This window comes from Pelodiscus sinensis, chromosome 2 (genome assembly GCF_049634645.1).
Source record: "Pelodiscus sinensis isolate JC-2024 chromosome 2, ASM4963464v1, whole genome shotgun sequence".
In the NCBI taxonomy this organism is placed as follows: Eukaryota; Metazoa; Chordata; order Testudines; family Trionychidae; genus Pelodiscus; species Pelodiscus sinensis.
Genome location: NC_134712.1, coordinates 42,985,865 through 43,000,860, shown reverse-complemented (window position 1 = coordinate 43,000,860; position 14,996 = coordinate 42,985,865). Strand labels below are relative to the sequence as shown.

The window sequence follows — 14,996 nt, the reverse complement described above, 5'->3', positions numbered from 1 at the left end:
TCAGCAGCAGGAGGTATAGGGCTGCCATATTTGTATCTAGCATTCCAAATGCATTCTGTCGCAAGGTTGGTTCCCTCCTGTGGCTCTGTGTCCATATTGTCCCAGTCTGAGATTTAAAAGAACGTAGCTGTACCATCTAGGGATGTTAAAGTGCAGGGTTTTTGCATTTTTCAACAGTTAAACATTTATATTGGGCGGGGGGAGGGAGAGAGAGAAAGAGGTGGCTCCATGGGAGCCAGTGCCTGGCTCCACCTCCCACCTCCCCACTGCTGCCTTTGACACAGAGAAAAGAATGCATGAAGAGGGGGGCATGCAGCTCCAGCCTGCTCCCCCCCCACACACACACACTGCTGCCTCTGATGCTGTATCAGAGGCAGCAGCACAAGGGAGGGGTGCTTGCATGTAACTGTGAAGGTTAATCTATGAGTCCAGGCTTATTCATTAACTGTTTAAATATGTACACCAGCATTCCCACTAAGGTTTTCCATCCTTAGGTGGTGTCATGGGGATAACCCACCTCCTGGAACCTCCAGGAATTAGCTTGCTTGCCTCCCTCTAGGTCAGTGGTCCCCAACCTTTTTAGGTTGTCCGGCGTCAGGGGGCGTGGCCGTTTGCCTGCCGGGCGCCAAGGGGCGGGGACCGGGGGCGCCCCCCCATCCACATGCCCGGGGGCGGGGCCCCACCTACCGCGCGCCCGGGGGCGGGGTCCCCCCATAGCTGCATGCCCGGGGGCAGGGCCCCCTCTAAGGGCCGCGCGCCCGGGGCCGGCACTCCCCGCCACCCCCTCCCTCCCGCCGAGTCCCGCGCGCCCGAGGCCGGCGCTCCTGCTCCTCCCCCCCCCCCGCCGAGTGCCACGCGCCCGAGGCCGGCGCTCCTGCTCCTCCCCCCCCGCCGAGTGCCGCGCGCCCGGGACCAGCACTCCCCCCGCCGCGCGCCCGGGGCCGGCGCTCCCCCCGCCGCCTCCCGCCGAGCGCCCGGCGTTCCCCCCGCAAGCGCCCATGCGCCATGTGCCCGGGGCCAGGCCAGCCCCGAGCACCTGGCGGGCGCATTGAAATGCGCCCGCGGGCACCGTGTTGGGGACCACTGCTCTAGGTAGTATCTGCCCATGTTCGTCTTGTCACTGCATCCTCTTCAGGACACTGCCTTCTGGCAGTGTCCACTCCAGTCTCTCTGCACCCCCTTCCAGGGGAGGGTGTTGTTTACTCCACTGCACTTTCCAGGGTCCTCCCCTCCCCAGGGGCCCCCAGTTCTTCTCCCAGGAAACACCCAGTTACTCTGCAACCACCTCACCTCAGTGACCCACTGTCAGTCTTTATCTAGCCCCTGCCTCAGGGACAAGCTGCAGTCCATAATGGCCACTCATCACTGGCAAAAGGGTGTGGGCCTGCTGCTCCTGCCTACCGTAACTGCCCCACACAGCCCCAGGCCTTGCTTCAAGCCCTGCAGCCTGGGAACTTGCCTGGCCAGAACCTCTTGTGCTCTGCCTTCCTTCCCCAGCACTGCTTTCGCTCCAACAAGCCTCTGCTTCCCTGACTGTCCAGAGCCACAGTCTATTCTCCCCTCTTCTGCCTTCCTGGAGTCTATTATATAGCCCCCAGCTGGGTCCTCATTAGTGAGGAATGCCTCAGCTGGGGCTTCACTGCAGCCCTTGCTCAGGGCAGGGGTTTTGCCCTTAAAGGGCCAGTGCAGGGCAAACGTCCTGTCACTGGTGGGTTGAATTTTCTTTTGCGTGGGTTGAAATTTCTTATGTGCAACATCAAAATTGAAGTAGTGTGTGGATGTGCACCCACCAGTACATACAAAAACCATAGATACAAATATATATTTTAAATAGTCTATAGGCATGGAAGAAAATATATTAAAAATAGGGATAATTAACAATGAGCAATGCTTATGATTATTTAATATGAAATCAAATAAAAAGAAAATTAACACTACCCTTGGCTGAAGTGGGTTGTGCCCACAAAAGCTCATGATACTATTTATATGTTTTTGTTAGTCTAAGGTGCTACAGGACCATTGTAGGTTTTTTTTAGTTACAGACTAAAATGGCTACCCCACCGAGATCTTAGAGTACATGTATCATCATGTTTCTAACAGACAGATGAATGTTTCAAAGATCTTGAAAATAAGGTTTCATCCTACTAAACAGCTAGCATGACACCTAGTACTTGCTGCTTCTGACTCAGAAGAGACAGAACTCTACCAGATAGCAAAATTCTGGCTTTAATGCTATACAGTTTACCATGTATTAATTAGTAACAGAGAATTTTAAAAAAATCTTTAAGATCAGAGTTTTACATATCTGCAACACTCAAAAAATCTGTTAAAAGGATTTTCTTTCTTACCTTAAGCCATTAATACAGGGGAGACACTCCAAGAATTTAGTAAGTGGTTGATGGCCACATTCTTCCATTATATTAGTGGAAGAGGTGTGGGGTTCTGGGATGGAGGTTGGGTGCAGAAGGGAGCTTGGGGTAAGGGTTTGGGGTGTGGGATCTGGGACGGAGTTTAGTGAAGTAGGGGATTCTGACCTGGAGCAATGGGCTGGGACAAGGAGGGGGGTACAGAGCTTGGGAGGGGGTTGTGACCTGGGGCAGGGCTACAGGAGGGGGTGCATGGATTTGGGCTGTGACAGGTATAGAAGATTGGGGTGCAAGGTCTGAGAAGGGTGTGTGACATGAGGAGAGGTGTAGGAGGGGATGCAGTGTCTGGGAAGCTATATGGGGGCTGGAGCAGGGGTGAAGAAGGTTTGGGTTACATGAGGTAGGAGAACAAAAGGGAGGACAGAGGGTTGGGGGAGGGAGGGAGAAGCTGGGGCGCCAGAAATAGGCTCTGGCTGGGAGACTTTATCTGGCTCCAAGCCAGCAGTCCAGCAGGTTTCTTAGCCAGGGTCCCTGCCTTCCAGCCCCTGTACGTGCTCAGGGGAGCTGCAAGAGCCATGTCTATTGCTCTAAACTGAATGCTGTGAGCCCGGGGGATGAGGGAGTGGGCACTTCACATGCTACCTGTCCTATAAACAGGCAGCTGCTATTGGTCGAAACCAGCAATGGGAGCTACTGGGGGTGGGTGAAGCGTGAGGAGCCTGCCTCCCCTTCCTCCAGGCTCTCAGTGTTCACAAACACACATGTTGCCCTGCACCCGGCTTTCAGGAGTGCCAAATGGGTGCGGGGAAGGCAGGGAGCCGACAGATGCCCTCGTGGCCAGATCTGGCCTGTAGATCAACTTTTGCCCATCCCTGGAGTAGAAGCTGGAGCAAGTTTCTCCATTTATAGCAGGCAGCAGCAGCAGTTGCTGCTGCTTCTGTTCCCACAAGAGGGTGAGTGCCCCACCCTCCCCTTCCCCAGGCAATCAAAGAGGTCTGTCTGTGTGTATCTGCATGCCTTTGACTAAGGGGTCAGCTGCCAGAGACTGCAGCTTGTTTTTCTCTTCTTTTTCAAGCAATTTTGCGGCAAAAGTCTTGGCTTGACAAAGCCCTGGCTGAGTTGATTTAGTTGGGATTGGTCCTGCCTTGGGCATGGGGCTGGACTTGATGACCTCCTGAGGTCTCTTCCAGCTCTATGATTCTATGAAAAGAGCATGGGGTACCCCAGGTGTGAGTTCAAGTGTTCACTACTCTTTTTTTACAGATAAAAAAAACACTTGATGGTGGCAGCAAATTTCCCAAAATCTGTGTATTAAGATTCTAAGGGGAAGTTTTTGTAACAAGTGCCTGTAAAGGCAAGGTTTGGAAGCTGTCTTGTGGACCCCCACCTTCTGCATTTGGAGTGTCAGAGTGGGGAACAGCCTTGACAGAGCCATTGTGGGCAAACTACAGACCATGGGCTGTATGCAGCCCATTGGGTTTCTGTGTGTGGCCCACGAGACATTTTGTTTACTGTTGCTCATATGCAGGGTTGCCTGATTTCACTTGTTTCTGTCCATGCAGTTATTTTCCTATCAGTATTGCTAAAGTGACACACATGTAAGGCAAGAGCACGTGAAGCGAGGTGCGTGCTGACTGCACACAGCATTGACTGAGAACTGTGCACTCCCTGGCTACGTCTAGGCTGGCCCCTTCTTCGGAACAGGCATGCTAATTTCGAACTTTGGAATAGGGAAATCCGCGGGGGATTTAAATATCCCCCGTGGGATTTAAATAAACATGGCCGCTGCTTTTTTTCCGGCTTGGGGAAAAGCCGGAAAAGAGCGTCCAGACTGGCGCGATCCTCCGGAATAAAGCCCTATTCCGGAGGATCTCTTATTCCTACTTGAAAGAGATCCTTGAAAGAGATCCTTGAAAGTAGGAATAAGAGATCCTCCAGAAAAGGGCTTTATTCTGGAGGATCGCGCCAGTCTGGACGCTCTTTTCCGGCTTTTCCCCAAGCCGGAAAAAAAGTGGCGGCCATGTTTATTTAAATCCCGCGGGGGATATTTAAATCCCGCGTGGATTTCCCTATTCCAAAGTTCGAAATTAGCATGCCCCTTCCGAAGAAGGGGCCAGTCTAGATGTAGCCCCTCTGCATTCAACCCAAGCACTGCTATGGTTCAATCAGCACAACCTGCACATTTTTGCTATGTAAGCACAGTTAGCAAAACTACCATCATCTGGGAGATTGTCTTGGTTAAAGCAATCTTGAGGCCCACTGAGATGGAGGATCACTCATGGCCCACTCATTAGCCTAGGTTGCCTATCAGTGCTTTAGAGGCCACCCCTCCTTTGAGAAATCATCCAATGTTCGCAGCTACATAAGATATCCTGAAATATCTTAAGACACTTACAGCAACTTCTCTTACTACTTCTCTTCTTCCCTTATGGACCAACCTGTGCTTCAGGATACAGGCCAACTCCATGCTTCAGATATTTTGGATGAAAAAAGGGTTAACAAAAATTAAAGATACAATACAAGATGGCAGACTGGCATCCTTCAATTACATATATAATAAATATCAGCCACTGCTGTCCCACAGTTCCTTCTTTCAGTGGCTATGTCACCGGTGCACAGGCTCGGTGCTCTGGAACAGCTCTGAATGAAATGCAGAGACCACCCTCTTCAGTGTAATAGCCCCTCAGGGCACTCGGGGCCTGGCTTCAGTGCTTCCTGGACTGAGATCGGAGCTTTCAGCACCCTTCTTCATGCTGTGAGCTCCCCACAGTGAGTGCACCACCTGAGCAGGACACCTGGGAAAATTTTCTTCCCCGCCCCAAAAGACCATGCACCACAACTTCCAGTCAGCAGTGACTCTCAGCCAGCATTGTGAAACAAAAGAGTTTATTTGATATGTTCCCTCCAAGCTGTGCAGCCACACAGCAGCCTATTAAAACACCATGTAGATGCTCCAGGGCTATAATGGGAGAGAGAGGCCTCTGCTAGCAAGCTCCAACCCCAGCCCTGGCACGGACCTGCCAGGCCCAGGAGAGAGGCGCCCTTTCCCCAGCCCCAACCCAGCCCTGGAGCCTCCTGTGGCAGGGAGAAGCCCTCTCCTCACCCAGACTAGGTGCTGCTGATGAGAGAGAGAACTGGGGGGGGAGCCGACTCTCCCCACGATAGCCCTGGAGCAGCCTGCACTCCAAACCTCTATCCCCGGCAGAGCACACATCCAAACCAGAGCCCTCATCCCCACACCCCACAATCCTCTGCCCTAGCCCTGAGCCTCTCATCCCAGCCCTACCCCAGAGCCTGAATCCCTCCCCCCACCAGAATTCTGACTTCCCCATATCCCAACCCTTTGCCCCAGCCCTGACCCCCTTCTCACACTCTGAACTCCTCAGCCCTTCCCCACCACATAAATTTTGTTATGTGCATCAATATAGAGGTTGTGTGTCACACATTACTTCCATATTGGTGCACATAACAAAATTTGTTCCGCACATGTAGCATTTGTAACTAGATATTTGCATGCTCTGGGCAAAAACTTAATTATGCACCCTCTCTCCTTAGGTTAGCATGAGCTTCACTCTACTTTTGCATCTTATTATTTTTTACTTATTGCATCTTTGTGCCTCTGATTATGATGTGTCTGAGGGAAACACCCCACTTGCTCTGCCCTTGTTACGGCCCTCTGCATATGTGTGGGAAAAATTAGAGGGAACAGTGTTTATTAGTCATCTGGAACACAGTGTAGAACAGTTCCAATTAGCATAGAAAGCATGAAGTTACAGCAAAAAAAAAAAACCTTAAAAAAATGATCTTGTAGCATCTTAAAGACTAACAAAAATATATAGCTATATAGTATCATGAGCTTTCGTGGGCACAACCCACTTCCTGGCTCTCCTCCCAACTCCCAAACCAGGAGAAAGACCCACTTACAACAGACCAGTCAGGCAGTTGCTACTCATCCATCCTTCATGTGTTCCCCAGGCAAACCAGCCACCCTGGCTCACACTTCATCACTTTGTTCTCATTGTTAGCTGGCTCCGGCAGGGTGTGTGTGTGTATGTCAGTTGCTAAGTTACTAAATGTCTGCCCATTGTGTAGGTCTGTGGTGTCCATCTGAAACAGTAGTGACTACTGCTATAATGAACTAGCCACACTCAACTGGTCAAATAGCTACATTGTTCAAGACAACTAGCCACACTCAACTGGCCAAACAGCCACATGTGGCTAGTGTGTTGGACACCACGGGCTAGGTCTAGGAAAATGGATGGCAGTCACAACTGCCCCCTTTTCTCACATATATACTCTGTCCCTCTACCTAGGTAAACATGCAGCACATAGGGGAAACTAGGCATGCCCCTACAAAGCATTAAGAAACTTCCCAGTTCATCACAAGCTACACTCAAGAATTCATACAAGGGTAGGGGACAATTGGTCTGTTTCAACTCTCACCTCTAAAGAAAGATGCTAAGAAATATGGAATCAAAAGCTGCTTTGTGGGAATTGCTTTTAGGTCGCTTAATGCTTTGCATTATCCATTTAGTCACAGACAAAAATGGGAAAAGGAACTTATCCTCTGAAATCTCTTTTGAGGTAGGAAGGCTATCTGGCTCAATGGGAAGGATACTGAAAGTTCTTTAGTCTTGTGATTATTCCAGAACAAGCTATAAAAAGGTACTATAGGATCCAGAATACTTGCTCAAGGCTAGACTGACAACACACAGCAAACATAGGAGATGCAAAGAGCTACGTGGCAGCCTTTTATCTTTCTGGAAGGATGTATCACATCACACTGAAGTGACACCAGCTAGTCTAAAAAGTATGCACGCTACAAATTATGCATATCTGAGGTTTTCATCCACAAAATAAATTAGGGTGGAATCCAGATTTGATGGTTGGAAAATATTAGATAGGATGGGTTGACCAGAGATTGAGTCAAGGATGTTGTGTCATGTTAGTTCATGGAATGCTACAATTAAGTCCAAAGTAAAAAGCAGAGGAAACAGACTGCCAAATAATGCAGTAACAGTAGTATAACCAGAGAATTTGTTTCCCCTCGGGATTAATGCAATTCCTAATACCGTTCTTCTAACTATTCTCATGATATGGTAATTTTTCAAATTTCATAAAACACCTCCGACACCTATAATTGACCATCAGTCATCAAAAGGTCAAGGTGCTAGTGGCGGTTTAGTCTTGTCTCAGAGAAGATAGATAATTATGAATGGACATGAGCTGGAAAAACATTTATTACTGTGTATTTTAGTTTGGAAAATGGAATTAACTCATATCCCAGCTGAGATTTTGTTCTAGTCCACACTAGTAAATTAGGTTGATTTAATTACATTGGTTGGGGTGTAAAAATCATCATTAGTTAAGCCGACCTAAATCCCCATACAGCTAGCACTAGGTTGCAGGAAGAATGATGAATTTGCAGTCCTAAATCAGCTGGACATTGCAATGCTGAGTGCAGCAATGTCTAATACCTTTAAAAATGCTGAAAAGAGCTAAATAATAGACTGGTGGGTAACCTTCTCTGGATGGCTTGAAACACTTGTGTTAAATTTTGCAGGGAATATTTAGTAAATACTATGTTACATTATTTGATCAATTCCTTTTCCATGTCTGCAAAGGTTGATCAGCAGATATACTACTGCTATTTATGCATTTAATTTAATACTCATTATGTGGTTTGAACATAATCTGTTACCAAGTTTCCAAATAAATTGAATCTAAATATCTAATCCTGTGGTTCTATTTTTTTTAAATTTCCTGTTCAGCTTAATTAAATTAAAGGAGACAGAAAACTGTATCTCTAGCTAATGATGATTTGATTTCTTGGCTTCAGATGATGGCAAACTGTCTTTTGAGGAATTCAAAGCATACTTTGCTGATGGAGTCCTGAGTGGAGAAGAATTGCACGAGCTTTTTCACACCATTGACACACACAATACTGAGTAAGTATCTGCAGCTTACAAGAAAGAGCTATGTTCTGTATTTGGGAAGAAGTTTAATTCTGGCAAAAAAAAGTTTAATTCTGTTTTTATACAAGAGTTATTTCAGGTAAATTATACTGTGAGGAGCAAAACTTCTCATGAGCTGATCAGTGACACATATTTAAGTGTACACATGTTTAGCCACCTTGAATATTTTAAATAGAAAGGCAGGGTAAAAATATTTAAATAAATAATAATAATAATAATAATAATAATAAAAGTGTCCAAACATGCAGAAATATAGTCTTGCAGAATGGGGTGTTGGCATCAAACACTGTGTATATCCTCCCACAAAGGCACAAACTCTATGGATCAATCCAGGATGACCCCAAAATTGGGCAGCTGTCTATTCCTGTTGTACACAAAAGCACAATTCAGCCAACTCTTAGGATTAGGGCCACTATATATAATAAGGTATGCATTTTTATATTCCATCTTCACCATGGCAAATCACACAGGACCATGGCCTCCTTGCCAACCAGATTAATTTCCAGCTCAGTGGCTTGGTTGTCTATTCAGTTTATGCCCATCACTGGCAATTTTATCATGTCATTTGTGTTTTTATCATGCTCACATGATTACTGGCTCTGTAACAGCATTCCTTGGTACACACACTTTGGAATTCATTGATCTTTCGTTCTAACTCCACTCTTTTTGAGTTATCACAGAGATGGTCTCAAATTTCTTTATAAGGCGAAGAAAAAAGTATATTTACTTTTCCCTGCTCTGAGCTCTCAAAAATGGCTAACAGGATTTTCAGTTTTCAAAAATCTTATTTTTGCACTGAAATAAACACAGAAAGTTTAAGACCAAAACAAGAAAGTTACAGATAAGAAAAATGGGATTACAAATCACCTTGCAACCTTAACGACTATACTTCTGGTACATTCTCCTATGCATCCATGTGGATGGCAGACAGGAAAATGCCAATGTTGTAAAGGTTAAGAAAAAAGAATAATCATACATGACTTACTTTTTGGCTTTCTGACTTAAAATTTCAACCTTTACAATATGTAAACTGTTATTTTAAAATGTAATTGATTCTTGGCCCTTGAACTATGACTCACTGAATCAAAGCATATGTCAGATCCAAATAATCTGTGAACCTCCTTCCTCCCACAATTGCTAAATTTACATTTGATAAGGAAGAAAGGCAACATTTTTTATTGTGATTATGTGAACCTAAGCACTGGAACAATGAATCCATTATCTCTATTAGCATTGTTATATCTTAGTACAGTAAAAATTCTGTTTTCCAGCATATTGGGGGAATAGGGAGTGCCGGCTAATTGAATATTCTGGTTAACTGAGAGTTATACTTTAGCAGTGGAATACCTGTTTTCAGGAATTAAGAATACAATAAAATGAATAAAGTATAAAATAGTATAAGTACTCTCCAATCCAATAATACTGCTACACTGCAGAGAGGGTGATTTCTTGAACACTTGTGTATATACAGGTATTTTTTGTATAGTACGTTACTTTATGACACTACATATCACTATGGGCACTTCATGGTGTTCACCCAGATCATTAAAAATACACTTAGCACCAAATCTATACAGAATATAATGTATTCTTTCTTTAATTATTTAGACAGCACTTCAGGATCTTTCAGTGCCTCAAAGTCATCATTATCAACATCAAATATTATTGTAGATATGGAAAATGTAGGAGACTGGGCTGAATCTGTAATCACCCAATGATACACCTTGGAAGCTGCTATTTTTTAATAAATCCCTGAAATAAGTTTGCTTACTTGTCTTCTGCCTCTTTTCCACAAAAACAGAGTGCAGAATATGCAATTGCATGATATACTGCCCAGCACTTTAGTCCCAGATTTCAGACTGAATATTTGTACTATGATATCAGAAATGCTGGTTAGCTGAGTTTTCTGGTTAACTGAGTGCCGGCTAACAGAGCTTTTACTGTATTTTAAATAAGCTCTCGTCTGTTTTGTAAATCAGTTTTTGTTCCAGTAAAGCCCTTTCCCTCCCAAAGTGTGTTGGGTTGTAATACTTTTAAAAAACATCACTACAGCCCCAATTTCCCTATATATGCTAGCATTAATTTAATTTTATGCACATGCTCAAAATATCCTTGTTTAGGAAAGCACTTTCAGCAAGGGCTTAAGCATTTGGCTGCATTGATGTCGAAGGTATTACATTGTGTTTCTTGCATCTCTCTTTACCAAGTTAATTGAAGATAATGATATTAAAGTAAAATTATTTTATACCCCATCATAACTTTACAGTAGATTATTAGGTTGTATGACTCAAAAATGGTTTTCTTATTATCTGCCTGAATAGTGTAGTCAGAGGGGAGGAAAGGAGAGAATATACTGCACAAACATCAATAATTTGGGAACCCACTTTTAAACATAACATTGATTGTAGGGGAAGAATATAAACATCTGTGAATGTTATACGCCAAATCTTGGTCCAGCTAGTGCAGCAGTACACGGGAGTATGGGACTGCAAGGTGACCCACAAACAAGTACAGGAGGGAAAGCTCTTCAGAGTGACTATGTCTCTACTCTATGCAGGGGGCAGGAGGAAATGGGGAAGGGGTGAAAAGAGAACAGACATTTAGCTCTGTCTCCACAGTGTACGTGGTAACATAGCTGTGTTGGTATCTCAATGAATGTAGGCTACAACAGAAAGAGACCTAGTGCAGGCTACTTCTCCCTGTAACAATGGTGACACCCAGGTTAAAGCACAGCAGCCACTACCCCTAACCTATGACTGGTAGCAATATGTCACAATGTAGCCCTATGATTGGGTTGGCCAATCAATCATGTTATCCTGAAGTACAGTGTGCTGCATTTTTTCTTTACAGTGGCATACATATCACCCATCAGATCTTCTCACACACCATTGCCTGCACTAAACCAACGTGCAAGGCCTCTTTCATGGACACTCATTAGAATCACGCTATCAGCAGTTCCTCAGATATTAATTTCATTTTGTTGGAATTGTAAAAGTTAACGCATTTACTCTAGGCCACCCAAGCACTTCCTTGTCCCAGGCTTCAAACACACTTTTCTGAAAGCATGCTTTTTTGCCATAATAATAGCTCTATGCACCACTGATTCATTAGGCCAGGTTATGCTAGGTTTTCTGGGACCATCTCTATTTCCAGGCTGTTACTAATTCTGAGCTCTCAAATGCAGTCTTAATTTTAATGTAAATGACAAGGAGCCCATGCTTCTATCCACTGGGAGTCTCTGAAATAGTTCTTGGTTACAGTGAGTAACTGCTGGCGCTCATTACAAATGCAAATATTCCTGCTACTGCCTTCTACCATTGCACAGTAATTGTTCTAATAATGGCATCCTTGAGAAATGCTGTCAAAAGATGACAAGAATATCTGTCAGGGTTACAAAATAAGAACTGCCATCAGACGGTAACCGGGCTTCTACACTCATGACTGTCAAGAAGGATGCAGTATGATAACTGCATCACTCACCGTTGACTGAAATGGGCCAGTGGGTAATAATTCTTGAAGATTTATGTTCACATTTTTAGCTGCAATCTGCTGCACAAAAGGAACAAAAACTGTCTGCAAAACCCCAGTGGTGGAGAGCTGGCATAGCTAGCACCTCACTATGTGAGGGATACAGCAGAGCTGGGCAGAGAATCAAGGTAACCAGCTTCCAGCTGCTCCTTTTTGCATTGAGCAGATCATGGATATGGTAGATAATTTGTCCCCCTTTTAATACTCATGAAAGATACCAGATTAACATGCCTGATTATCCAATTCCTGTGTGTGATCACAAGAAGGACCTGGCAAACTTTTCCTCGCTGCCTTTCTAATGTGCCCAAAACTTGCTCCATACTGACAACATATAGGGCCAACCTCTAGGACTACATCAGGCCTCTAACACTGGGCAGGTATTAAAGTGCCCAGATCTAGCCCTCTGATCTTGTGGTCCAATCAATCTGCATTATTCTGGAGTTTAAGTGTACTACACTTATTCAATTCAGTGGCATACAAAAACAACAAGATAATAGGGATGCCGCAAAGACCACAACAAATGTGCAAGTTAATGCTAGTTGTAAGCTTTACTGCATGTAAACTCCAAAACCTCAATAGTTCAACAAAACTTTAAGAAAGGTCTTACTTGGTTTTCCATCAAAATCAGAGAATCCGTCTTGAGTCCCATGCAGCTGCAGATGTCCTGATTTCATATACCAGAGGATTTACAATCACCCAGTAAAGCTAAAAGGAGAAAATACTGAACCCCAGCATCTCTTTTCCTCTCAATGCAATAAGAAATGAGACAGGCTTTATGAAAGCAGAAGCATGGATCATAAACAGTCACTTCAATTTGCTGAATTGGAATTGATGGACAAATACAAAGTTTTCCTTAAAGTTTTGTGGAACTGTTGAAAAGTTGTATGAATATTTAACATTCAACAGCAAATAGACTGGAAAAAAATATAATAAATGAGGTGATGTCACCTTTTAAAAATCAGGTCATTTTGCTTAAACTTTGGTTCAAGCATGAATTTTGCAGCAATATTTTCATCAACTCCCGGAACAGAAATTTATATTTATAATGGTTGTCAATAGGGATTATAAGCATTCAGATGATAAATACCATAAATTTTAGCTCTAACGCGAAGGCTATGTCTGCACTGGCGCAATCTTATGCCAGAAATATGCAAATGAGGCTGTCAGCTGACAGTCAGGGCAGTGTGTGTGTGTGTGTGTTACCGAGAAAAAGGTTTAACGTCCGTGCCTTTACCACTAAGACCGGGGTCCCGTCGTGGAGGGCAGCCAATAGGCTGACAGATGCCCCAGAATTTTATAGGAAGAGCTTATTACATCTCAGATTTCAGCTGCTAGGATACAGGATCCCTTCGCAGCGGGCAGTCTAGGGAAGACCGAGAGGTGCCCCAACGGACCTGTCACCTGGGAGTGACACGATCCAAAACGCCCAAGCTCTTCCTATACCTGTCCCTTATGGCCGGCTGAAGTTCTTTTAAAATTGTGCTTGGTTCTGTTACAGCAATTGAAGGAGTCAGGTTAAAGCTTAAACAGTTACAGGTTTATTAAAGAAGCTTATAAATCATATGGTTACAATGGCTATTGCTCTATTTCTTAACTGCTAGCAAATACAGATCTTATGGTTACATAGGAAAAAGGAAGATAGAAAGTAATGGTACCAAGTGACAGCTTAATCTTTAAAGAGCTCTATTCTATGCATGCACTAAAACAAAAGGACACATACGGGTACAATTTTTACCCCCTTCTGCGTCGCTCGGTTCCAGCGTTTCAGGCCAGGATCGGTCCCTCAATTCCTCAGAAAGACGAAAATACAAGGTGGGCGTCCCCGTGGACCTCAGGAGGTCAAATCACCTAACCCGACCAGCAGGTAGATGGTAGATTGACACACAGAGTGAGTGTGCTACTGGACCCATCTTTATACCCAGGGGGTCACGTATTTCTCTTTCTTATCTGTGATGGCAAATGATGCTGGTCTGTCTTTTGTGACACCAGTTCTTACAAGGGAGTTGTGAACTTAATTTACACTTGTAAGGGAGATAACTAAATTGGAAGTACTGGAGATTCTTTTCTCAGTGAGAGATTCCTCTCCCAGGGACGACTGTGTGTGATCGTATCAACTTAGGTGCCAGCCAGGGCAGTTCTCGTGGCCTCGAGGTCAGCTTATTGCCTTAATCGTTCTTTTTCATAGCTACGTTTTCAGCTTACTCAGGGTCAGAGGAGCCCGCATATCCTGGTCTCGCATCGAAGCTTTCAAGGCTATGCTGATTTTTATTGCTCCTTCTCTGCCCTGTATACAGGCACCTCAGAGGGGCAAGCAAGATTGATGTGACGGGGGGGCCTGTCTGGCTACAGAGGCTAAGCGTGGAATATCGCCAAGCCTCATTTGCATATCTAATGAGCCGCCATTTTGTGGAAGAGGCTCTTGTGCCAGAAGGAGCGTCTATACTGCCCCTTGTTGCTCAAGAAAAACCCTCTTGCGCAATGCCCTTATTCCTGAAAATAATCAGCGTAGCGGCATTGCACAAGAGGGTTTTTCTTGCACAAGAAGGGGCAGTGTAGACAGCTTCTTCTGGCGCAAGAACCTTTTCTGCAAAATGGCGGCTCATTAGATATGCAAATGAGGCGTGGCGATATTCCACGCTTAGCCTCATTTGCATATTACTGGCACAAGATCGTGCCAGTGTAGACATAACCCAAGTGTGGAGGAAAAGACAATTATTCAGAATGATCTGATTTTAAAGTTCAATATTTCATGAGGATAATAAAATACTGTTATATACTATTTTGTGGAAATAGAAGATTTGAAAGCTCATGATATTTTTCACAGTTCTGATACTGTTATAACTTCTTTGAACGGGGTGCAAATAAAACTGACTGGAAAATTTCCTGTTGGAATGATTTTCCAAAGGAAAATGCAATTTCTGCAAAACTGAAATTCTGAAAAAGAAAATTTCAATTGCAGAAAAATTTCAAGTTTCCTCTGGGAAAAATCTAAACAAAATACTTTGCTTTGAGGCAGTTTGAACCAAACTGGAATATTTCATTTTGTTGCCCTGACCCAAATGTTTTGAATCAGTTCAACAAAAAATTAAAATTTTTTTTCTATCAGCACATTGGCCTGTGGGAGTTG

The 14,996-nt window shown here is 44.3% G+C and overlaps 2 protein-coding genes across 5 annotated transcripts in view; one reads left to right on the top strand and one right to left on the bottom strand.

Annotated features, from left to right (window-relative positions):
- The window catches only part of LOC112545133 (uncharacterized protein C8orf88), a 132,282-nt gene that overhangs the window by 15,726 nt on the left and 101,560 nt on the right, over positions 1-14,996 (bottom strand). The window lies entirely within an intron of this gene.
- Positions 1-14,996, top strand: part of NECAB1 (N-terminal EF-hand calcium binding protein 1) — a 119,615-nt gene that overhangs the window by 40,055 nt on the left and 64,564 nt on the right. For both annotated transcript variants that reach the window (XM_014575687.3, XM_006127493.4), the window contains exon 3: positions 8,206-8,314. In XM_014575687.3, the coding sequence (XP_014431173.1) occupies positions 8,206-8,314 (109 nt within the window). The remainder of the gene's footprint in view (positions 1-8,205; positions 8,315-14,996) is intronic.